Below are 22,694 nucleotides of genomic sequence, written 5' to 3' on the forward strand. Positions count from 1 at the left end.
TTGCAGAGCTTAAGATGAATGTAAAGAATGTTTGAGCATCGAGCGCATCTTTAATTTGTCGTTGCGATTAATTTCAGGCACACCAAATAGCGAATTTAATTCGCGAATATATGGACGTGCTCCAATCACCGCCAGAAATACCGAAGAGAGATTCAGCGATAGCTCAACAAATAGCTCAGCAACAGCTGCAGCAACCACCGTCGAATCTCACGACTGCCGGTGGTCGTAAATCTCGACCTGCTTCGGTATTGCATAGAGGTGCTCCAGTGATACAATCGCAAGCTAGTTAAAAAGTTAAGTGAATCGTTAGGTGAGACACTTCCTCCCAACCTGATACGCAAACGATTAACACGTGTAAAAGTTTCTTCTTATATATTTGACTCTTTATCCAATGAAGATGCCTCGATATCTAATGTTTCTTTAATAAAGATAGTACTATACGAAGGTCCGACTAAAAATTCAGAAAAACGCATTGCAATATTGTCTACAATAACATATAATATATACCTATACTTCTATATTTCTATATTTCTACATTTTTATATGTCTATATTTCTATATTTTATCATTAAAATTCAATTATTCGTTGTTAAAATTAAAAATTGAAGTTTGTTATCAGGCTGTGGCGAGGGAGTGTCCTGTAGTTATTAATGCTTTATCGGCAAGGCCTATCAGACGGCGAGCAAAAATCGTCGCGACGAGATGGCACTAGCCTAGGAATACTTCTTTCTTCCAGTATTTATTCAATTTAGCTTAGGGCTCGAGAGGCGTCGAATGATGATAGCTGCCACCGCGGAGAGTAGATCTAGCAAATGGACCGACCGACAAAACAACTGCCATTTTACGATTTTGAAGCTGTAAAGCTGTTAAACATTTCTATTTCCATTTTTCCTCGTAAACGTTGTTGCCTTTTTTACGAGCGATCGTCAACGTTTTTTATACAAATTTTTCCAGTATATACAACCCACAACCATAAAACGTAATAACTGCTGAATTGATCGATAAGTATTATTAATACAGGTGTACCGTATTCACACACTTGGACATATCATTTCGTATCGTCTAACGAAAGTGCGATATACACGATTTCGTTTAGACAGTGTCAGGGACGACTAATTCATTAATTCTATCCTCGATTTTACTTCTCTCGTTAATCACTCTGTTCGACGATACTATCAACACACAACGTGTATAAAAGAAAAAGTAAAACTTGGAATGTCGCCATATTGCAATCGACGTTAACATCTCGAATATTAGACTTGCGCAAAATTTAAACACAATTATACACGCTATCATTATACTTAGACACAATATTCCAAGTATAGCAAGCGATAATGTAATAATTCACTCGTATTTCGAAAAATCTTCGATCACGTTTCAATCGAAAGTTGAACGATAATCGGATATTCGTTTTTCAGACAATCCTTTCGCGCTATCGTCGCTTTTCTTGTAAAGCTTACGACTATGAAATTAAATCGAGCATTTAATAGGTGGAATTATCGTTCGCGCGGAAATAAAAAGAAAAACAAAAAAAAAAAAAAAAAAAAAAATATCCGTGATTCGAATGCGATCGTATCGATCAAAAATGCCACGAAATTGCGTCCAAAGAAATTTTGTTTCGCTTCTTTTAATTCAAGAGCCCCGGAATCGCTCGATATCTTGGTATGTAAATATTAAAGAAACAACAAAGGAATGTTTAAAAGTAAAACGATAACGATAAGTTCCGAGCAGAATTCTCCAGTGTTCAATTCAAATTTCGTTTACACGTAAATTAGATTTACACCTCGACCGCGTACAGAAATTATATTACTTAATCGTAATTTAACCCTTTCAAAATAATCTATCGTATCTGTAGGGCTCAACTGGTATACAGAATCGAAGTTCTTTCAGAATCTACTATACCATTCACAGTTCACTATGTAGAAATACCGTTAGTTTCTACTAACATTATATTACCGTCTTGACGACGAGCAACGGTGATTGCTCAATAATATAACAATTACAAGATTCTGTAAGTAAAGAGTTGTACGATAATTAATTTTTCGAGTTACACGGTATATCCGATTTTACGAAGCACTTTTTACGGAACACAGTCGAGAAAGGGTTAGGGTAACGTTACGTATGCAATTCCCTCTGATAAGAGTCTTTTGTCGAACACTGGAGCTCATCGAATCCGGAGTTCGTTCGGACCAAAATTTCGTCCCAATGTCTCTTTGCCACTGCTACGATCCTTTACTTACGCGTAAAGAGCAAAGTTAAAAGTGTTACGATGACTCTTATTGGTTGTTCGAAATTGTAATCTGGTTAGAAGTTCTCTGTTCGCTTTTGGCGGCAATAAATATTGCGCCGTGTACCTAGAAAACATTGTAATACGCGTACTTAAGGATCGATCTAGAAGCAAAGATCGGGGGACTCATGACGAAACAAACACGTTTTCGCGTACCCTTTGTATTTATTAAGATTTCTTTTCCGGGATTTTGGCTAAGATTCGACGAGTGCAGAGACAGACTGTGATCCGCTTTGGGTGTCCTTAGTCTTCGAGAGCTGTTTAACGAGTGAGACTTCGTGTTAACTAATAGAAAAATGGAGGACGAAGAGAGGTGGTGAGTGGTGGTGTATGAACGATGCGAGAGAGAAAGAGATCGTGTGAATGTGTGAAAAGGAACGTACGAATTGAGAATGCGATTTACGACGCGTGCATGATACTTAAAAGGGAAAAAAGAAAAGGGGGGGGAAGCGGGGGAAGGTATGCAAAACCCCGTATTGTGTAGCTTAAGCGAAATAAATTATTGGTTGACGATGTTATATTGAAATATTTAAGAACGGACAACACTGTATATACGTATATAAATAGACACGCATAGATGGATACGCACACAATGCAAATTACATGCAATTGCATACCCACACAGAGACATACACACACGACAAATTTTATTGCAAACTCGAAGGAACATCTACACAAATACACGGGTAGTTACACGCCTACACGCGACGAGGTTATACATACTATTATATAAATATGAACATAAATATAAATATAGATTATTAATATACTCGAGCTATGTATTAAGGGTACAATAAAAGAAAGCGAAGCTTTAATATTGCAAGTAATGGGGACTTGTTTCTTCGGGTAGCAAATTATTCGAACGACGATCAGTGACGTTACTCGAAGCGAAACTATTTAAACTGTTCTTTAAATACGATCGTGATACACAAGCAAATAATTATGTTCCGAATAACGTACAAGCGAAACCATTGGGCACGAGAGTCGCATGAATCGCTATAAAATATCGGTGCTTTGTCAGTGGCTTCCCGACATTTTAATTTAAAAGTATGTTACGAATTTAATAAATAAATAACTGGTTATTAAACGCACATCATTGCGTATGGAAAATATGTTCAATACACGAAACCTACGAATCCACGACATTAAAATGTTTAAATATATCGCCCGTAAGCTGCAAAAGTGACAACATTAAAAAACCGTGACTTTTTTTTAGTTAGAATAATCGTGGGAAATTTGGAACTTAGGGACATAGACAAATTCTATATTCGCTAAAAATAACTTTTATTGAATATTACACGCGTCTGGTACGAATTATAAAACTATTCATCAGAGCCGTCGTCGGTCTTTTCATCCTCCGATGGTTCCTTAACGTTTGGAATTTTTAATTTCCGTTTAAAAGCATCGATGTATTTCAATACTCGTATTTTGGAACTCTGCTGCACCTGCATGAAATTAATAAGTGTATTTATCGCAACTCATAAGTAATAACATATTGTCCGTGGAAAATTACCATTTCCAAAACTTTATCCAAAGCAAGCAGTATATTTTCTTTTAACGAATCGTCGTCTACCTCCAGATGCAAATACTGTAAAGATTTAATGAGCATTTCCTCGTCGATGCAGCTGTTTGAATTTATCACTTCCGAAAAGATGGTAAAAACAAGATTATTGTGCGCGTAATAATTTTTCGACGCGGATTTGGAAAGGTCGACTCTGGTCATGCTCAGTATGAATTTGGACACGTCGTAGGGATCAATTTCTTGCAAGGGACTGGTCTCTGGTGCGTTATACAAAATTTTTAATGTCGGCAAGTACGCCTCTTCCAACATTTCTTGCGCCTGGGGTACGCGTGTTACAAAGTTATCGAAGAAAGTACTTAAACATTGTCGAAGATAGTAGTCCCTATCATTCGCAGGATTGAAGCATGAAATGATTAATCTCGATAATAAACCGACACTACTGATTCGTTGATTAATTAACAACTTGCAGAAACCTTCGGCGGCAATCGTTCTTATTTCTTCATTCTGTGTTTTCATTAAAGAAAATACACGTATAATTTTCTCAACTTAAGTAAATGTTACGCGAAATATATACTTACCGCGTCATCTAATAATCCTGTTAGAATTTTTATAAGATTGCAATTATTCCCCTCTGTTTCGGACCTCTGTGTCGACGACAGAGATTTTTTACTTTGATCGATGATTTCTTCCTGACTTTCTACGTTGCCGAAATATTCGAGGCCGTATAACAATAGAAGATCAAAGATTCCTTTCAAAGCTGTGACCAAAATTTTTGAATTTTCTTGTTCCAGAGAAAACTGTAGAAGCAATATTACCATATGTTTTTTCGCCAGTTCCTTATCCAATATACCATAGATACTGACTGTTTTTATTGCCAACATGTAAACGTCATCGTTCGAATGCTACAAATAAAAATTACATTGAACGAATCGGAGGAGTAAAATAAAAAATTAGAAAACAAGTACTTACATCTAAACTGACAAGACCGATTTTCATCAAATCTCTAAGAGTCGGTGTTAACGAAGTTACAGATTGTAGTACAGTACATATTATGCTTAGACATTTAATCATCGTTTCCGGATCATCTTTCTCCTTGATCTCTTGTTCGGCGATCATTAAAACAGGAGGAGGAACTTTTACCGAAAACTTTGTTATTTCTTCGGTTAATTCATTTATTTCCTTTTGTAAACTGTCTGCCTTCAAAAACTCCTTGTCTTGTATAGCCTGATACTCTATTTCTTTTAATTCCAACAACTTTACCTTGAGCGATGCTATCTGAAAAATACTACTTATTAGGGGCATATATAGTTCAAATATTTAGCGTTAACGTATTTTAATGTTACTTCTAGATTACATGCTTACTTCTACACCATTCTTTTCTTGTTGGTATTTGGACATTTGAGAAACTTGCTCAAATTGCGAAGGTTCTATCAAAGGCGCTCTAATATCGCTGATCGCGTTACATAAAATATTTACTCTACTATTTACATCTGGTATAACATATTGTAAATGTGATACTATACATTCGATGATCTTTTCAGACCAGTGGTTACTTATCAAGGTATTGTATATTAATTCGTTCAATTTTTTCCGTCCAAGTTCATCGGACAAATCGTACGTTGTTGATATCTCGAATAACTGCAAGAGAATAAACTTATGCATAGAATTAACCCATTCCTCCGTTTGATTTTCGAGTATTGATATTTGAAAGTCGGAGATATATTTGCAAAATATGGATAATTCGGGTATAATTCCTTCCAATTCTTCCGTACGATCTTCACGATAAAGATATTTTATTAAACATTTCCAATACAATACATTCTCGCTGTTTAACTTATCTACTGGAATTAATTTCGTTTCTTTGTCTATTGGTAATTGTTCTATTAATGTGTTCAGTTCACTCCTCCTAATTGAATAAAAATGAAATATTTATTACTTCGATCTAATGCATAATTGTACGCGGTGTCGGACGAATTATTTTCAAAGTAATAACTGACGATTACAATTGAAATAAACAATCTTATATCACTCGACTCGATTAAATTAATCGTTTTTTCAATTGCTGTTAGCGATTAACGACGCTAACGTTAATTTCGATTATATATAATAAGGTATAAATGAAATACGTACTTAAATAAAATTTCTAAAGAAAGAACAGATACATCTGTACCAATTTCAGCATCAAGAGCTCTCACTAAACTCAATAAATCCTCTTTAAAGTATCTCAACCATGATGGTAACATAACATCTTGTACATACTTCCTGACCAGTTCAGATCTATCTTTTAAACCATCATTTAATAACTGATCTCTCTGTGTGATAGTCAAAGATCTAACTGTGATTTTACTAATAAATTCATATGCTGCTTTACGTACTCTTTCATTCACATCTCTTGTTCGTCTTAATGCTACCTGTAATGTTTTTTGATTTTTTCCCATACAGCTCAATACTGCTTTGCGAACTTCTGCCTTTGGATCCTTGGAAGCATGATACATGTACAGTTTTATAACTGGACAATTGTCATCCATAGGGTCTTGAAGTCTGTGCAAAGTAAATATTGCCTCAGCCCTGACTTTTGGTGATTTATCCTTGGAACGATCCATCATGGAGGCAATAATTTTGTCACAAAGTACATCATCCATGAATGTTTCATCCCCCATTGAGTTCAGTAACATATTCAGAAATTTACAAATGCAAAATCGTACAGCTGGATCTTTTACGCAACAGTGGCTCAACAGAAAGTCAAATAATTCACTAAGGAAGGGACACAGTGGTTCCTCAGACTCTTCATCCGTGACATTAAATAAACTGACAGCAAAGTTAGCAACAAATTGAAGAGTACATTCAACTCGTGGATGGTGCTGTGCGATAGTAAGTGGAATTTTAAAGCACGATATAAAAGATGCCCAAAATTCTGACAATTCGTACTAAAATAAGAAAAGAATATTATATTAAACTTACATCGTGCATATCTAAATCAAACGAATGTTATAATTAACCATTCGCGATAACAAAAATGAAATGGCACGAATAATTAGATCGTGGCAATAAGAATCTGTTCGTACCTGCTCGTAGCACTTGATTAACTTGTTCATATTACGTTTATGACAATTTCTAGAGAACTGAACATTGTAAAATATTTTCCTTATAACTTGATCCATATTTTCATTCATGTATGCCCGTAATTTTACAAGATTCTAACAGTTTTACTTTTTAAATGTATTGCCAACAGTATGGTTAAACGTCGCCCCAGTCTCGCTCGAGTCATTGTAGAGATAGTGAGAAATGTACTAATTATACCGTAGCATAAAGCGTATTATTTCCTCGGCATTGTTTAATCCCACAAATATACGTATATCAGTCTTCTTTTCACTAATGTTCATTGAAAACAGAACGTGCCTAAACGAACAATATAAATTGATCCTTAAATATAAGAAAGTACCTTTCGTAAAATGTACAAATTTTACCCCACTACTAGGGAAATCCCCCTTGGAAAGTTGGAATCAGTGAAGCGATTAGTGCGTTAAATGAAGACAGAATTATATCTTATATTTTATTTCGAGGCATTATTAATTAAATGTATACTTGCAAGTGTATTTTTATTTATACATGATTAACATAATCATATAACATATGTTTAACAAAACTAAATGTACACATTAAATCTATACATATTGTTCTAATATTTAAAAAAAACAATATGACATAAGCATTTACTTGAACTAATGGAATCTATAGTATTTACGTGTCCTATTATTTCTTTTCAACCCTTGAGTTCGCATGTATCTCCAATATTCTTTGGAATTTGGATCCAATTCTGATAGTTTTATTGGTTGTGTTCTAATGTTCCACAACCATTCAGGATATTCAGAGTCAGGTTTCAGTTTTACATCTTCTCCTTCCTTAAGAATGTTTGTTCCACATACATAAGTCAATAACTTATTAATATCCTTTTCAACAGGTATATCAGCCGTTTTTTTAACAACAATCTTCTTACCAGATAAAGATTGTTTTCCAGCTACTTCTACAAACAAACAAATTTTATTTTGTAACACGATTTTACTGTCATTAACTTAAAGAATTATACGATTAATAAATTCAAAGAACACTGTTCATCTGTTTTATTTATTATTATAAAGTTAATATATCGGAAAGATTAAAAGAGAAAGAGTTAAAAAATATACCGTGCCACGGTATATTTAACTTAACCTCTAATTCAATAAGAATCTAATTTTCTACTCAAACAGTAGAGATTGAAAAAAAAATATATTTACTTGCATAGTCTTTCGTTTGTATCGCATATTGCGCTGGAATAATAAAACTCTCCCTTAATTGAAATAGCCGTAAAGCGGAAAGAAGAGACATTGGTATTCAATAATGTTTTGCAAATATAAATGGACAAATTCTAACTGAAGTGTCGAAATCCCTAGCGTCCTTTTACTTTATCTAGTGAACGCAGAGATTCCAAATTGAGCATCAGAGGTGCACTTACTCACACTGTGCCAGATCACGTGTACATGAGCTCGTAAAGTTTCAAAAAGTCGACAAAGGCAAACTGACACATGCTCGGGGGAGAGAGAGAGCCGCCCACGTTTGCGTGGAACAGTTCGTTATTTTCAACGATAGATGGCGCTTATTTTTCGACCTCAAACCCTCTGGTGCTAAAACGCCCAAGTTTTTTTATTTACGATCCCCTCCAACCTTTCCCAATAATTTCCTAATTTTTATAAATTCTAAAATATCATATAACTGGTCCAAATATTATTCGACTCTAATTAATATTTTATCAAACTCTATATATTTTTCCAATTAATTAATTATAAGCGATTACTGGAAGCGATAGTTATACCTATATTTACGGTAAAAAGCGTCAAAGTATAGTATACAGATCCCCTCTCGCCCCCCACGATTTGCTGACGACGTATAGTATCGCCATCTAAGAACGGGTTTCGAACTAAGTACGGAGTACAGATCCCCTCTCGCCCCCCACGATTTGCAGACGACGTATAGTATCGCCATCTAAGAACAGGTTTCGAACTAAGCACGGAGTACAGATCCCCTCTCGCCCCCCATGATTTGGTGCAAACGTATAGTATCGCCATCTAAGAACAGGTTTCGAACTAAAAACGGAGTACAGCTACCCCCACTCCTCCTACTCCTGATACACACTACTTACCTTGATTATTCATTAATAACTCATTTCCTGGGATTAAAATGTGAACTTTTAGAATCGAATAATATAGTATAGACCCTTGGCAAGATTCAAGGACAGTTTTTAGAACCATTCCGCCAGTAATTAAGACGTTATTAATGAATAAAGGAAGTCGTACCATTCACGTCTGTACTATTGTCTGCTTAAATCGATGAATTATCAACTTTTCAACAATAACACGCATATTTTGGCTATTAGAGAACCAAGTAGACATCCCTGGGAACATTCAAGGACCAATTTTACAACGCTCATTCGTCTAATTAATTAGTTATTAGCGATAGATCCCTAAGATGTCGCGTTGAAACAGTGTACAGACTTTCGATATTGGTTAATAACTATTTAATAAGACAAGGGATGGCTAAAACATGTATCCCTGAATCTTGTCAAGGGTCTATACTATATTATTCGATTCTAAAAGTTCATAGTTTAATCCCAGGAAATGAGTTATTAATGAATAATCAAGGTAAGTAGTGTGTATCAGGAGTAGGAGGAGTGGGGGTAGCTGTACTCCGTTTTTAGTTCGAAACCTGTTCTTAGATGGCGATACTATACGTTTGCACCAAATCATGGGGGGCGAGAGGGGATCTGTACTCCGTGCTTAGTTCGAAACCCGTTCTTAGATGGCGATACTATACGTTGTCAGCAAATCGTGGGGGGCGAGAGGGGATTTGTACTCCGGAGAGTACGAATCCCGTTCTTAGATGGCGATACTATACTTTTCCACTTTTTACCGTAAATATAGATATAACTATCACTTCCAGTAATCGTTTATAATTAATTAATTGGCAAAATATATAGAGTTTGATAAAATATTAATTAGAGTCGAATAATATTTGGACCAGTTATAAGATATTTTAGAATTTATAAAAATTAAGAAATTATTGGGAAAGGTTCGAGGGGAACTTAAATAAAAAGCATGGAAAATATGTATTATAATTTTGATTCTTTATTGATATACATATAAGGAATGTTTCACACATTTCTGACTCTATTAAATAAAAACGTGCCTCAGAATCTTGATATTACGTTTTATTAATAAGTGTAATCGATAAGTAATATGTTTTTATGGTCCCTTTAAGATTGAAAATATTTGTTTTTAGGGCTCAAAGAGATTTTTTAATTTCTTGTAACACTGGTGTGATCACGAAATGGACTTCTCGACAAACTTGGCCGTTTTATCATCCGGATTTCCGAATGCCCGGAACATTTCCAAAATGCTGACGGCCTTGCGAAGAGGTGGCATGTATCTTATAGCTAAGAGAATAATGGGGAGAGGAAAATAAAGGTAACAATGATGAGAACACATAGAATTCCTTGAAATTATATCATATATTTTCGTATCACTCGTAACATTACTAACAGATTTCGAAATGAATTTCAATCCCTTGCTCGTAGAGTACTCTCGTTGCTTGCTTCGGTCACCATTGTTTCGTCGAACGAAACATGTGATCAGCCGTCCAGTTTGCCCGAAAGATCTAGTCGCCTGCCCATGATAGATCGATTTTTTCGGCCCATTTTTACGGGGTCTTGAAACCCCATTACCATTTTCGTGTCACTCACATTACCAACAGATTTAGAAATGAATTTCAATCCCTTCCATAGTCAATTCACATGTATTTACGTACACTGTCTGCACATACAGTTGTCTGTCCATCAATATTAATTCAGAGAATACTTTCTCAACTGACCGCCATCCATAAGAATAAGACGCTAAGATCACCCCCGAATTTTCAGCTGTATGACAGTCAGATTAGGCCACTTTCAGTCCATAAGGTGTGAAGTCTATTCGTATACCTCGCCTGTGGTATAAGGTACGACTACATGTACTTTTTAATTTTCCTACAGACCTCCGTTGGCCTTTGCTGGCTTTTGCTGACCGCTGCTGACCATCCCTTATATTTCTGACAACGTATAACGATTACAACTTGCTACTGTCAGCCTCTCCCAACCTTTGCTGGACTCTGCTGACCATGGCCTATATTTCTGGCAATCTATAACGATTACTACTGACTTCTGCTAACCTCTGTTGGTCTTTGCCGATCTCTGTCAGCGTGTGCTTGTCTCTGCTGAACTTTCCTGACCTCTGCCGAACGCTACTGACCACTGCAGGTATTTCTAATAATCTATAACGATTAATACTTACTACTGCATGTCCCTACAAGTCTCTGCTTGCCTTTGCAGGTTTCTGCTTGCCTGTGCATGCCTTTGCTGCCCTCTGATGAACACTGCTGACCACCCCTGATGCTTCTGACATCTTATAACAATTACTACATGCTACTGTTCGCCCCTGCTGATCTTTGCTTGCCACTGCATGCCTCTGCTCGTCTCTGCTGACCGCTGCTGACCACCTCTGATGCTTCTGACAACATATAACGCTTACTACTTGCTACTATTCGCCCCTGGTGATCCCTGCTTCCCACTGCTGGCCTCTGCTGACCACCGCTTATATTTCTGGCAACTTATAACGATTACAACTTGCTACTGTGAGCCTCTCCCAGCCTCTGCTGACCTCTGCTGACCACCCCTGATGCTTCTGGCAACGTACAACGATTACAACTTGCTACTGCTTGCCCCTGCTAGTCTCTGCATGCCTCTGCATCCCTCTGCTGACCTCTGCTGACCTCTGCTGGCCCCTGCTGACCACGCTGACCATTGTTAACAACTTCTAACATGATGTACATGTATTAAAACTTTGTATAATGTAAATCTATGACAATAAATGATATAATTTCAAAGAATTCTATGTGTTCTCATCACTTTTACCTTTCTTTCCCTCTCCCCATTATTCCCTTAGTTATAAGAAACCGTTTTTCTACTTAAAACTGGAATTCCAAAGTGCCCGGAGCGTTTTCTGAAATGCCGGTGACCTTGACCCACTTTCGAAACTGGGTCAAGGCCATTCGGATTCTCGAAGCGGCCAGAAGATTTCTAAAATTTCAAATGGCCTTGACCTACTTTCGAAATTGGGTCAAGGCCATCCGGATTTCCAAGTTGGCCCGAAGATTTCTAAAATTTCAAATGGCCTTGACCCACTTTCGAAATTGGGTCAAGGCCATTTGGATTTTCGAAGCGGCCGGAAGATTTCTAAAATTTCGAATGGCCTTGACCCACTTTCGAAATTAGGTCAAGGCCATTCGGATTCTCGAAGCGGCCGGAGAATTTTCTAAAGTTCGGATGGCCTTGACCCACTTTCGAAATTGGGTCAAGGCCATTTGGATTTTCGAAGCGGCCGGAGAATTTTTCTAAGATTCGAATGGCCTTGACCCACTTTCGAAATTGGGTCAAGGCCATTTGGATTTTCGAAGCGGCCGGAGAATTTTTCTAAGATTCGAATGGCCTTGACCCACTTTCGAAACTAGGCCAAGGTCAAGGTCAAATTCAGATTTCCAAAGTTCCCGGAACATTTCTAAAATGCTGGTGAACTTGCGAAGAAGGTGGTACGCATCTTATAGGTAAGAGAATGATTTGGAGAGGAAAAGGACGGTAAAAAATGATGAGAACACATTGAATACTTTGAAATTATATCATTTATTGTCATAGATTTACATTATACAAAAGTTTAATACATATAAACATATTATATTATATTATATCACGTCACAAGTTGTCAGCAACGGTCAGCAGTGGTCAGCGATGGTCAGCTGACGTCGGGAGATGTTGGCAGAGGCCAGCTTAGGTCGGGAGATGCTGGGAGAGGTCAGCAGAGGGTGGCAGTAGCCTGTAGTAGTCGTTGTACGTTGCCAGAAATATGAGCGGTGGTCAGCAGTGGTCAGCAGCGGTCAGCAGAGGCCAACGGAGGTCAGCAGAGGCATGCAGAGGCACGTAGAGTCCAGCAGGGGCAGGCAGAAGGAAGTTGTAATCGTTATACGTTGTCAGAAGTATCAGGAGTGGTCAGTAGCGGTCAGCAGAGTCCAGCGGAGGCAGGCAGAAGTCAGTAGTAATCGTTATGCGTTGTCAGAAATATCAGTGGTGGTCAGCAGAGGCCAGCAGAGGCTGGGAGAGGCTTACAGTAGCTAGTCGTAATCGTTATACGTTGTCAGAAGTAACAGGAGTGGTCAGTAGCGGTCAGCAGAGTCTAGCGGAGGCAGGCAGAAGTCAGTAGTAATCGTTATACGTTGTCAGAAATATCAGTGGTGGTCAGCAGAGGCCAGCAGAGGCTGGGAGAGGCTAACTGTAGCCAGTCGTAATCGTTATACGTTGTCTGAAGTAACAGGAGTGGTCAGCAGCGGTCAGCAGAGGCCAGTGGAGACCTGTTGACGGGAGGTCGGATATTAGTTGTGAAAGAGTGAGCCTTTCTCTCTCGACTGCCACGAGTCGGTCCGAACTTACTTTGGACAGCTTCGGTGAATCGAGAAAGAGGGCATATGTCATTTTGTCTTTGTCGACCCTCGGAGGTCTTTGTCTACGAGCTCACGGCGTGGGGTATGGCAAGTTCATGTTTTAGGTGAGCATGAAAGATTTTCCATTACATTATAATAACACTGTAACCTTTCGTTTGTTTCGCAAATATGTGTTAAAGCTATACACAATGTAGTTAACGAATATAAATTGTGTGCGTACATGTCTTTGCGCTTTTGTTTTAATTTTCGTTAGGTTATGTTTTTATAAATATAATTTATAACAATGTTCTTATTATAATTGAATAGAATAAATTTTCAAATACATTAATAAAAAATGTTTTTACGTTACGTTTTTGAAAACAGATTATTTATTTCGATAATTGCGTCAAGTTTATTTGTATTAGTTTATTTATTTGAGTATTCAATTGTTAAATAATTTTATACTGTCTGATCTGCATATTAGCAATGTGGACGAGTATGGCTTTGAAAGACCACATGATTTTGACTATGAAACTTATGAAGATTTTATCTCTGAGTACCTCAAAGTACTTGCTAAAAGAGCAAAGAAATGGGCTGAAATCATTGGTGAAGGAAAATCACTGCAGCGCAGTATTACAATAAAAAGATACGTTCGTAAAGGCATACCAAGTGAACATAGAGGCTTAGTAAGTAGGAAATTTCAAATTTTATTTCAATATTATTACAAAGCAAATTAAAAATTGAATTGTTACCTACAAGCATAAAAAGACATTTAACTTCCAAAGGTATGGCTTTCTGTTAGTGGAGGAGAAGATATGAAGAATGCATCCCCAGATCTCTACCAGAAATTATTGCAATCTTCACATAATAAAGAAGTTGCAGATATTATTAAAACTGATCTACCAAGAACTTTTCCTGACAATATATTCTTTAATAACACAGAAAATCAACAGCATCAACTATATAATGTTTTACTAGCTTTTGCTCATCAGAATAAAACAGTAGGTTATTGTCAAGTAAGTATTTTAAGATCTATTGTAATAATGAATGCAATGTACTTACATCATTTTTTTGAATGGTGTGATCCATTTGTGATAAATAATTTTTACAAAGCTATTTGAAATTTTCTTCAGGGCTTAAATTATATAGCAGGTTTGTTACTACTTGTAACAAAAAACGAAGAAACAGCTTTTTGGTTGTTAAAGGTTCTAATAGAAACAATTTTACCTGATTACTATACACCAACCATGAATGGCTTGCTTACAGATATTGATGTGCTTGCAGAATTAGTCAAGTAAATTTTTATAATTTTGATTGTTAATTTTCAAACGATTTACGGAATAAATTATTTTTATTGCTATTTTAGGATAAAGATGCCAGATGTTTATGAGCATGTCACGAACATAGGCCTACCATGGGCAGTCATTACAACAAAATGGTTTATTTGTCTGTTTGCAGAAGTCTTACCAATTGAGGTAAAGTTAATTGTATGTACTGTACAAATTAAAACTCCAGAATTTGATGTTTTTTTTTTGTTAATTTGTTAATTTAACATTTTATATTAATAATTGAATTAGTCTTTGGATTGCCATAAACTATAGAATTACTGAATAAAATATTTACGACTCGGCAGACAACGCTGCGTATATGGGACTGCCTGTTTTACGAAGGCAGTAAGATTATATTTCGCGTTGCATTGACTCTGATAAAAAGGAACAAATGCAACTTGCTTGCGTGTCAGAATTTTACAACATTAGCTGAATGCTTTAAAGAAATAACAAAGGACAGTATTGTTTTAAAATGTCATGACTTCATGCAGGTAAATATAATTTATTTCTTTTTTTCTCACTAAATTGAAAATCATTCGTTACAAATATACTCGAGCAATTCTTACAAGATATTTCTTTTTTAATAGAGTATATTTAAAGTACCAGGATCACTGCCTGGTAGTACGATTCTAAAATTACGAACGAAAATATCACGACAACGCATAGAACAAAAAGAAAGCAAATTAGGACGATAGTACTAAGAAAAAGATTCTGTCCACTGAAATATTCTAGTCAATATATTGCTTTTTTTTTTTTTTTTTTTTTTTATAATTATTACAAAATGAATATGCTGCGTAAAATTGTATTATAATATTGCGTCTACACAGTTCCTGTAAATATAAATTTAACACGAAAAGGTAAGACAATATACCGACGATGTTCATATTATTGATTTACAAGATTCTTTATACACTTATTATTTATAAAAAAGAACAATTATTCGTAAATACTAGTTTTATTATACATACCATAAGATTGTAATATATTTATTATATTAATCGTATATCAGGTATTTTTATTACTATGGATTTTAGCTCAAATAGACAGTATTGAAATTAAAATAACCAGCAATGTATCTATTTACAAATAACTTTATTATAAATTAAATATAAGATCTACTTATGTTCTTAGGTATGTACATATAAATTTGTTCGCTAGAATTGAATTTACAAATATAGATGTAATGCAAATTATCATAACCAGTTCTTCATTTAACTACTTTTACTAGGGTTATTTTTCAAGTAAATCTTTTGCTTCGTTAATTTTTGCAGCAATGTAAGGGGATCCACCTCGATCTGGATGATTTACGGCCATAACCTTTTTAAACTGTTCTTTTACTTTTGCTTTATTAGCAGTTGGTGATACACCCAATATTAAACTAGCTTCACGGCGAGTCATTTTAGATTCAAACCCACCTTTATAATACTTGTTATTTGCTAATGTCTATAAACATACATTTGATTATATTTATTGTGACATCAGCACCTAAATTTTATATTTAAACTAACTTACTTGCGAATCTAATTTTGGCATATTTTTAACTGCCTCTGCCATCTTTTGAGATAAACTTGGCATCTTTCTAAGAATATAACGTCCGGTGAAACCCACAGCAGCAAGGCCTATGCCTGCTACAACAAGTGTACTAGCCTATAAGAATTAAAATCAAAAGCTAATATACATATCTTGAGAATTACCCATTTTTATGCTTGTAAAAATCTATAACTAAATAATAAAGTTATTTGACAAAGACTCTACGATGAATTTAATTGCATTCGTCTAAACATTTTTGTACTCACATAACCTTAAATTCACTCAAATGATTAAATATAACAAAATATTAGAAACGTCACATTCGTTTGTTATTTTTTAAAAATAAATAACAATAATCGAAATGCAGTAAAAAAAGAAAGTTTATTATTGATGAAATCATAGTGACATACACGTGTACATATATTCATGAATCGTCGTTACTGCGTCTTCAATTATAAATTATGAAACATTTAAACATAACGAAAAATAAATAAACATCAACTATATATTTTTATAAATTTTGATGTAGTATCGATCACATATTCACACGAGTAAATTTATTTATTTATTCTTACCATTTCACGGTGTTGTCACAACAACGTAAATGTTGAACACAGATAATTTTACCTCGGATACAAAATTATATCAAGTGCTCGAATAAAGTATTGAAGTAGATATTCGACTCTTCGTTATAAACAGTTAATCAACAGCAGCGCTAAATTTTAAATTATTGATACAGTTTTGAAGAGGTTGAAGAATGTTTACTCTCTATCTACTTCATGGTTAAGATAATTGACATCTGGTGGTTAAACGAGAAAGCTCTACTTACAAAATTAATCGATCAAACGATATTGTATACATGTATATATTTCACTGTAATTTCATCATTCTATTCAAAAATTTGCAATTGTCCTCCATACAAGAATGGCAATATTACCACCATTATACATGTATAATAATGATTCTTCTTGATATATAATTGCACAAGCATACGATTCCCCAACGACTACGTGAAATGGCCCTCCGAATCTTTTGTCTAAACCGTCTTTAATTGATCGTGCTGCAAGTTCATAATTATCGGAAAATTTTTCCGTTGCAGTAACACACATTTCCATAGCTTCTTGTTTCATTTCTTCCTTCATATCGCTATGCTACAAACACTTTATTTAAGATAGAATTTTGCTTGGGAACTTTAATTATCTTGAACGAGCTATGCGAATGTATACTCGACAAATATTATGCCATTTTAATTGTCAACCTGATCTCATATACCTTACATAAAGGATACGTATGAAATATTAAAGCTTCTTTCGTTTTTTTTACTTCCCCTGCTGGCATATTTGATTATTAATTAAATTTTCTTGTATTTTACTAAAAATAAATACTATAATATAGAAGTTAAGTAATATTATGAAACGTGTGACGCAATTCAAAATCTATATTTACAAACCAATGTATAGAAATTATGAGTCGCTTTTTGTTTTAAATAATGTTTTTTCGTTTTTTTTATATCGAATGTAAATTACTAGATTTAAAGTTTAAGCCGACAACTTTATTTGTTGCGTACATACAATGTTAAATTTTGTTGTATACATTTTGACTTACCATAATCAAACACGATCAAGATATAATATTGGTTTAGTGAATTTAAAAGCAGTCGTATAAATTAAAAGGGGTTACTTTCTCGAAAGAACCAATGGCTTACAAGTATTTAGACAGAGGACACAAGGCCCAGTCGATCTTTAAATTTCAGAAGTATTGTAACTATAGCTTGAATAACCGTTTCCTTTTTGGCGCGAAGTTGTTTTATAGTCATATTTAAAGAAAAAAGAATATAAAGTGATATTTATTAAACGTATAATATAAAGGTATTAAGATAAGGTATAACAATACCACGTGTAATCTGCAAAAATTTAAATAATTGTTAAAAACATTGAAACGCAAGGCTAAACTCTAATTGATTTGTGGTTATGAACATATCGTAATTAATATATTATTCAATTGTATTATACACGTTGTATAACCTACGAACGTAGATTTGAGGTTCTATTTATCAAGGTCAAATCTATCTAATTGCAAGTACAATATAAAATAATTTAAAATATTTATTCTGTAATATAAATGTAATTATTAAGTAATTTAAGTTATAATTTATTATATAAAAATAAGACGAATAATCAGTAATATTTTTAAACAAGGGATTAAATATACTCGCAATAAACTAACTACTATTACGTTTCTAATTACAGATTAGTATATGTTATTTATTTTGTCGTTACAGTAAAATGGAGGATCCAACTATGGCACGCTTAAAAACTTTAGTAGTAAGTAGTAATGATGCTTTGGAATTTAAATTGGTCCGTACTATAAACGATCTAGAGAATGATGAAATTACATTCAAACCAGAAATGTCTCATCAAGTATTTGGAGACAGGTTTGTTATTGAAATATATGTTGTTATATTTATCGAATTTGTCTTATTAAATTTATTGAATTCATTTGTTAATTATTTTTTTTGATTATTTTATTTGTCAGTGAATCTATATTTGGTTACCGGGATCTCAGAGTGAAGCTATACTACTCTGCAGGTTGCTTAGAAACTTATTTAGGTATGACTTACACAGAAAAAATAAATAAAATGATTTATGAGGGAGTCGAAGCGGATGAAGTGTTGCCAAAAGTTGCAGAGAAGCTTGCACCACAAATTCATGAAAGCCTAGATTCATTTATCAAATCTCTGGAAAAGGATGATACATTCAGACCTCATGGGGAATTGCTGCATTCATTTTCTCTTAATGGTAAATTTTTATTACAATTATTACTATTTATTAAAGAGTACTCCATTATATGCTATGCACATTGTACATACTGTACAAATTTTTATGGTAACAAGCAATGTAATTATTATATAGATGAAGGCTGTACAAGGAAATTCGAAGTTTATAAAGCAGACATGACTTATAAAGGATTCAAAGAGTACCACCAACGTCTTCAAACATTTATCCTCTGGTACATAGATGCTGCTAATTTTATAGACATAGATGATGATCGATGGCATTACTTTAATATGTAAGTCAAGTCATTATTATTTGTTGCTTATTAATTACATGTATAATTTTCAAGCAGTTTTCTTTCCCTCTATGTAGGTTTGAAAAGTATCATACAGCAGATGGTACTGTTCGTTACGCGACTATTGGTTACGCGACTGTCTATCAGTATTATGCATATCCACATCATACAAGACCCCGTATAGCTCAAGTTCTAATTTTACCACCGTTTCAAAATATGGGTCTTGGTGCTCATTTATTACACGCTATTTATCGTGAATACATGGGAAGAAATCAAGTAAAAGATATAACAGGTAAATGAACGTGTGTTGACTTGTATCTATAATAATCACAATTCTATGCCTAACCAGTGTTTAGCTTTCGAAAAAAAAGCGAACCAAAGCGGGGCCTGATCAATCAATTTCGTTTCAGTAAATCTAGTTCATTTTGGTAAGGCATTGTCATCATTTTTGTAGTTGAGGACCCGTCTGTGACTTTTCAACGACTAAGAGATTACGTGGACGCAGTGAACTGCAACACGTTACCTAGTTTTTCACGAGAGTATCTGCTCCAAGGTTTTAATAAAGCAATGGCTACAGAAGCTAAAGAAAAATTTAAAATCAATAAGGTACTTACGACGCGCCTTTTTTTCACGATATCAACTAACGTATAAATATATTCGTATAACGGGAAGTAATTTTTATCTTTAGAAACAAGCTCGTAGGATATACGAAATTTTGCGATTACGAGCAACAGATTTAGGAAACGAGCAAGAATATCGTGAGTACAGATTAGATGTAAAAAGGAGACTGAATATACCGTATAGACGCGAACAGAACGATTTAAAAAAGTTGGAATGTGCATTGCAAAATATCGATAAACGATCGAATATCACATTGCCTACATTGGAGCAACGTATGCAAACGCTTGAAAAAGAATATAGAAGTTTAGAAGAGGAATATAAAAAAGTTATTAAACGCCTGGAAGACGCTGAAGAACTTTGAAGTTTAATATATTTTCATTTTTCGTTATTACTAAGCTACCTATGTATAAGTGGATTAATATTGTTTGAATGTGAATCATCAGTTGAAGCATTTTTTTTTTTACTGACTCAATAAAGATTTTTTTTTTTATTAAACAATGAATTAAACAATTATACTTAAAAAGAAAAAGTATTTGTTTATGTTACGTATTTTTATAATGCTGCTATTCCACGCCAAAGTTTAAATAATTATATTTTTGAGAAAACGGAAATTAAAGGTTGTTCTATTTATTTCTATTTTAATATACACTGCATGTATATGTAGTCGTATTAAATAGAGTAATTTAAAAAACATGTAACAATAGGAATATATGTAAAGTTACATACAAGTTTTGTAAATCGAAATTTTTCTTTGGAATATAAGGTAACGTGTGTTTCACATGGATATCGGAATTTTTAATATTATACGAAATTATCAATACCAGATGGCGCTTTCTCAACTTGATTCTACGAAGTAATTGTTAAACCTACTTTTTATTGATAACGAATATATCTCCAAAACTAGGAAGATAACAAATAAACGAATCGAATAACATTTAATTGATTTTGGAATGGCTAAGTATAAAGTGAAGGTAAGGTCATTTCTATAATACAATTCAGTAAAGTGCATTTTTCTAGTTTATCTAACGATTTGCAACATACACACGAACTTAGTTTTGAATTATTCTTGTACACTTTAAAAATTTGCACACGTGATACGATTCTGTTAGATAGAAACCATACATCGTTATGTTTTTATATAGAATATAATAGTGAAATTATCGCATGTCGAACAGGTGTCTGACGATTATTTTCTCTAATTCAAGGAATCACCGATTTATATAAATTCATGAAATTGTGATTTATAGGTCGGTATAATCGGTGGTTCTGGTTTGAATGATCCTCAAAATCAGATCCTCGATTGTAGTACAGTAACTACCCGATTAGAGGCAAAAAATGATTTTGGAGTACCTTCGAGTAATCTGTATCATGGAAATATTAACGGTGTAGACGTGGTATTATTATCAAGGTAATATATAATTTGTATCGGTAATTAAATCGTTTAAACAAATGCATAACAATCTAACAAGAATTTATATGTCTGACCTGGTAATTATTACTCGCGATCAATCGATTATACTCGAATTTATGCAATTCATAATTCTTCGTTTATATCCGATAACCTCTTTGCCTTGAAGATAAAATTTAAACCAAGATATTTTACATAATTAATAAACATAGACATGGACCAGGTCATACGATAAGCCCTACTGCAGTAAATTATCGTGCAAACATTGAAGCTTTGCGATTAGCTGGATGTACTCACATACTTGCATCTGCAGCATGTGGTTCCTTACAAGAATTCATTTGCAAAGGTCAGTTAGTGATCCCAGATAGTTTTATAGATAGAACAATCAAAAGACACGTGACTTTTTACGATGGTACTTCACCCAAATATCCAGGTAAATTGCTTTCTTTATACACACTATTGGTATATTACATATTATTTAATAATAAGCATTATACAATGTTATATTACAGGTGTATGCCATATGCCAATGGAACCAGCTTTTAATACAGAGACATCAAATATATTAGTCCAAGTTGGCAAGGAACTGGGATATGAAGTAAAAAATGGTGGAACAATAGTGGCTATAGAAGGACCTCGTTTTTCCTCAAAAGCTGAAAGCAATGCTTTACGTCTATGGGGTGGAGATTTAGTTGGTATGACTACATGCCCAGAGGTATTAAATTTTCTTTCAAATTTCAAAATTCAAGAACAAATTAGGGATGGACAAAATGTATTTAATATTCAATACTAGGAATGAATACAAGATACAATCGAATGTCCATATTTGATTACTACAGGAAATCATTTAAATGTAAACTTTTAAATCAGGTATATTTAGCAAAAGAAGCAGGACTTCTGTACGCGATTATAGCAATGGCGACAGATTATGATTGTTGGCGCGATTGTGGAGATAACGTTCATGCAAGCGACGTAGTAACAGTATTTAAAAATAATATCGTTAAAGTAACAAATCTGCTTACAAAAGCGACTAAAATTATAGGCGAACGGAATTGGGATAATGAAATTGATGCTTTGAAGGTAACACTTATCCAATACTTACATAAGACTTAGGTACAAAAATACCGATTTTAATATGGATATTTTTCTCGTTTTAGGAATTGTGTAGAAATAGTAACGTTTCTTCTTAAAGTTTATTAACTTTTAATATTACTATATTTATACATTACTACAACAGTATCAACAAAATAACAATTTCATTTTAATACCAACAATTTCAATTCGTACACTTCATATTTAAAGGTTTTGGGCACATTATTGTTGATTTTAATAAATGAATATAATGACAATAACTTGGCATTTATTATTTAATACCATTTATCTATGCAGATTATAGAA

General features: G+C 34.2%; 7 protein-coding genes across 17 annotated transcripts in view; 4 read left to right on the plus strand and 3 right to left on the minus strand.

Moving 5' to 3' along the window:
- Positions 1 to 3,654, plus strand: part of Myo81f (unconventional myosin 81F) — a 38,396-nt gene extending 34,742 nt beyond the window's left edge. For all 3 annotated transcript variants that reach the window (XM_076781271.1, XM_076781272.1, XM_076781273.1), the window contains one exon: positions 78 to 3,654. In XM_076781271.1, the coding sequence (XP_076637386.1) occupies positions 78 to 290 (213 nt within the window). In that variant the 3' untranslated portion in view covers positions 291 to 3,654. The remainder of the gene's footprint in view (positions 1 to 77) is intronic.
- On the minus strand, positions 3,537 to 7,229 carry Cap-g (Chromosome associated protein G). Its single transcript, XM_076781275.1, has 7 exons — positions 6,875 to 7,229; positions 5,940 to 6,736; positions 5,172 to 5,715; positions 4,779 to 5,084; positions 4,388 to 4,711; positions 3,801 to 4,313; positions 3,537 to 3,732 (listed from the first exon to the last, which is right to left on the minus strand). Exons 1-7 carry the CDS (start codon positions 6,980 to 6,982, stop codon positions 3,610 to 3,612), a joined length of 2,715 nt encoding a protein of 904 aa, XP_076637390.1. The 5' UTR covers positions 6,983 to 7,229; the 3' UTR covers positions 3,537 to 3,609.
- Positions 7,230 to 7,348: 119 nt separating this feature from the next.
- Positions 7,349 to 8,384, minus strand: Mrpl54 (mitochondrial ribosomal protein L54). The gene is made up of 2 exons (XM_076781276.1): positions 8,084 to 8,384; positions 7,349 to 7,833 (listed from the first exon to the last, which is right to left on the minus strand). Exons 1-2 carry the CDS (start codon positions 8,172 to 8,174, stop codon positions 7,532 to 7,534), a joined length of 393 nt encoding a protein of 130 aa, XP_076637391.1. The 5' UTR covers positions 8,175 to 8,384; the 3' UTR covers positions 7,349 to 7,531.
- A 4,738-nt stretch (positions 8,385 to 13,122) lies between these two features.
- On the plus strand, positions 13,123 to 15,604 carry LOC143350054 (growth hormone-regulated TBC protein 1). Its single transcript, XM_076781843.1, has 7 exons — positions 13,123 to 13,465; positions 13,825 to 14,026; positions 14,126 to 14,356; positions 14,474 to 14,634; positions 14,707 to 14,815; positions 14,974 to 15,159; positions 15,256 to 15,604. The coding sequence occupies exons 1-7, from the start codon at positions 13,386 to 13,388 to the stop codon at positions 15,361 to 15,363; spliced, it is 1,077 nt and encodes a 358-aa protein (XP_076637958.1). The 5' UTR covers positions 13,123 to 13,385; the 3' UTR covers positions 15,364 to 15,604.
- A 139-nt stretch (positions 15,605 to 15,743) lies between these two features.
- LOC143350055 (mitochondrial import inner membrane translocase subunit TIM14) lies at positions 15,744 to 16,984 on the minus strand. Its single transcript, XM_076781844.1, has 3 exons — positions 16,774 to 16,984; positions 16,181 to 16,315; positions 15,744 to 16,111 (listed from the first exon to the last, which is right to left on the minus strand). Exons 1-3 carry the CDS (start codon positions 16,774 to 16,776, stop codon positions 15,899 to 15,901), a joined length of 351 nt encoding a protein of 116 aa, XP_076637959.1. The 5' UTR covers positions 16,777 to 16,984; the 3' UTR covers positions 15,744 to 15,898.
- Positions 16,985 to 17,654: 670 nt separating this feature from the next.
- Hat1 (histone acetyltransferase 1) lies at positions 17,655 to 20,500 on the plus strand. 9 transcript variants are annotated; one of them, XM_076782043.1, is made up of 7 exons: positions 17,655 to 18,079; positions 18,480 to 18,632; positions 18,734 to 18,996; positions 19,111 to 19,267; positions 19,345 to 19,559; positions 19,722 to 19,873; positions 19,956 to 20,500. In XM_076782043.1, the coding sequence occupies exons 2-7, from the start codon at positions 18,484 to 18,486 to the stop codon at positions 20,247 to 20,249; spliced, it is 1,230 nt and encodes a 409-aa protein (XP_076638158.1). In that variant the 5' UTR covers positions 17,655 to 18,079; positions 18,480 to 18,483; the 3' UTR covers positions 20,250 to 20,500. The 9 variants fall into 9 exon arrangements, with proteins under 9 accessions (XP_076638158.1, XP_076638160.1, XP_076638163.1 ...); XM_076782045.1 differs by having other exon boundaries at positions 17,655 to 18,066; XM_076782048.1 differs by having other exon boundaries at positions 17,655 to 18,066; positions 18,787 to 18,996.
- Positions 20,501 to 20,712: 212 nt separating this feature from the next.
- Positions 20,713 to 22,648, plus strand: LOC143350156 (S-methyl-5'-thioadenosine phosphorylase). The gene is made up of 6 exons (XM_076782054.1): positions 20,713 to 20,859; positions 21,136 to 21,296; positions 21,509 to 21,729; positions 21,809 to 22,011; positions 22,167 to 22,376; positions 22,454 to 22,648. The coding sequence occupies exons 1-6, from the start codon at positions 20,839 to 20,841 to the stop codon at positions 22,484 to 22,486; spliced, it is 849 nt and encodes a 282-aa protein (XP_076638169.1). The 5' UTR covers positions 20,713 to 20,838; the 3' UTR covers positions 22,487 to 22,648.
- The last annotated feature ends 46 nt before the right edge of the window (positions 22,649 to 22,694 follow it).

The sequence above is a fragment of the Colletes latitarsis genome, chromosome 14 (genome assembly GCF_051014445.1).
Source record: "Colletes latitarsis isolate SP2378_abdomen chromosome 14, iyColLati1, whole genome shotgun sequence".
NCBI classification, from domain to species: domain Eukaryota; kingdom Metazoa; phylum Arthropoda; class Insecta; order Hymenoptera; family Colletidae; genus Colletes; species Colletes latitarsis.

What these genes read in the sequence shown, in the direction of transcription:
- LOC143350055 (XM_076781844.1), bottom strand. An exon ending in TGCCAAAATTAGATTCGCAA is followed by an intron (nt 16,112 to 16,180) that starts GTAAGTTAGTTT and finishes GTATGTTTATAG; the next exon opens with ACATTAGCAAATAACAAGTA.
- LOC143350054 (XM_076781843.1), top strand. Translation starts at nt 13,386, where the DNA reads ATGTCATTTTGTCTTTGTCGACCCTCGGAGGTCTTTGTCTACGAGCTC. An exon ending in ATGGCAAGTTCATGTTTTAG is followed by an intron (nt 13,466 to 13,824) that starts GTGAGCATGAAA and finishes TCTGCATATTAG; the next exon opens with CAATGTGGACGAGTATGGCT. An exon ending in CAAGTGAACATAGAGGCTTA is followed by an intron (nt 14,027 to 14,125) that starts GTAAGTAGGAAA and finishes TAACTTCCAAAG; the next exon opens with GTATGGCTTTCTGTTAGTGG.
- LOC143350156 (XM_076782054.1), top strand. Translation starts at nt 20,839, where the DNA reads ATGGCTAAGTATAAAGTGAAG. An exon ending in TGGCTAAGTATAAAGTGAAG is followed by an intron (nt 20,860 to 21,135) that starts GTAAGGTCATTT and finishes TGTGATTTATAG; the next exon opens with GTCGGTATAATCGGTGGTTC. An exon ending in GTATGACTACATGCCCAGAG is followed by an intron (nt 22,012 to 22,166) that starts GTATTAAATTTT and finishes CTTTTAAATCAG; the next exon opens with GTATATTTAGCAAAAGAAGC.
- Mrpl54 (XM_076781276.1), bottom strand. Translation starts at nt 8,174, where the DNA reads ATGTCTCTTCTTTCCGCTTTACGGCTATTTCAATTAAGGGAGAGTTTT. An exon ending in ACAAACGAAAGACTATGCAA is followed by an intron (nt 7,834 to 8,083) that starts GTAAATATATTT and finishes GTTTGTTTGTAG; the next exon opens with AAGTAGCTGGAAAACAATCT.
- Cap-g (XM_076781275.1), bottom strand. Translation starts at nt 6,982, where the DNA reads ATGAATGAAAATATGGATCAAGTTATAAGGAAAATATTTTACAATGTT. An exon ending in TAATCAAGTGCTACGAGCAG is followed by an intron (nt 6,737 to 6,874) that starts GTACGAACAGAT and finishes TTCTTATTTTAG; the next exon opens with TACGAATTGTCAGAATTTTG. An exon ending in CAGGATTATTAGATGACGCG is followed by an intron (nt 4,314 to 4,387) that starts GTAAGTATATAT and finishes ATGAAAACACAG; the next exon opens with AATGAAGAAATAAGAACGAT.
- Hat1 (XM_076782043.1), top strand. Translation starts at nt 18,484, where the DNA reads ATGGAGGATCCAACTATGGCACGCTTAAAAACTTTAGTAGTAAGTAGT. An exon ending in GCATTCATTTTCTCTTAATG is followed by an intron (nt 18,997 to 19,110) that starts GTAAATTTTTAT and finishes ATTATTATATAG; the next exon opens with ATGAAGGCTGTACAAGGAAA. An exon ending in TCAAGTAAAAGATATAACAG is followed by an intron (nt 19,560 to 19,721) that starts GTAAATGAACGT and finishes TCATTTTTGTAG; the next exon opens with TTGAGGACCCGTCTGTGACT.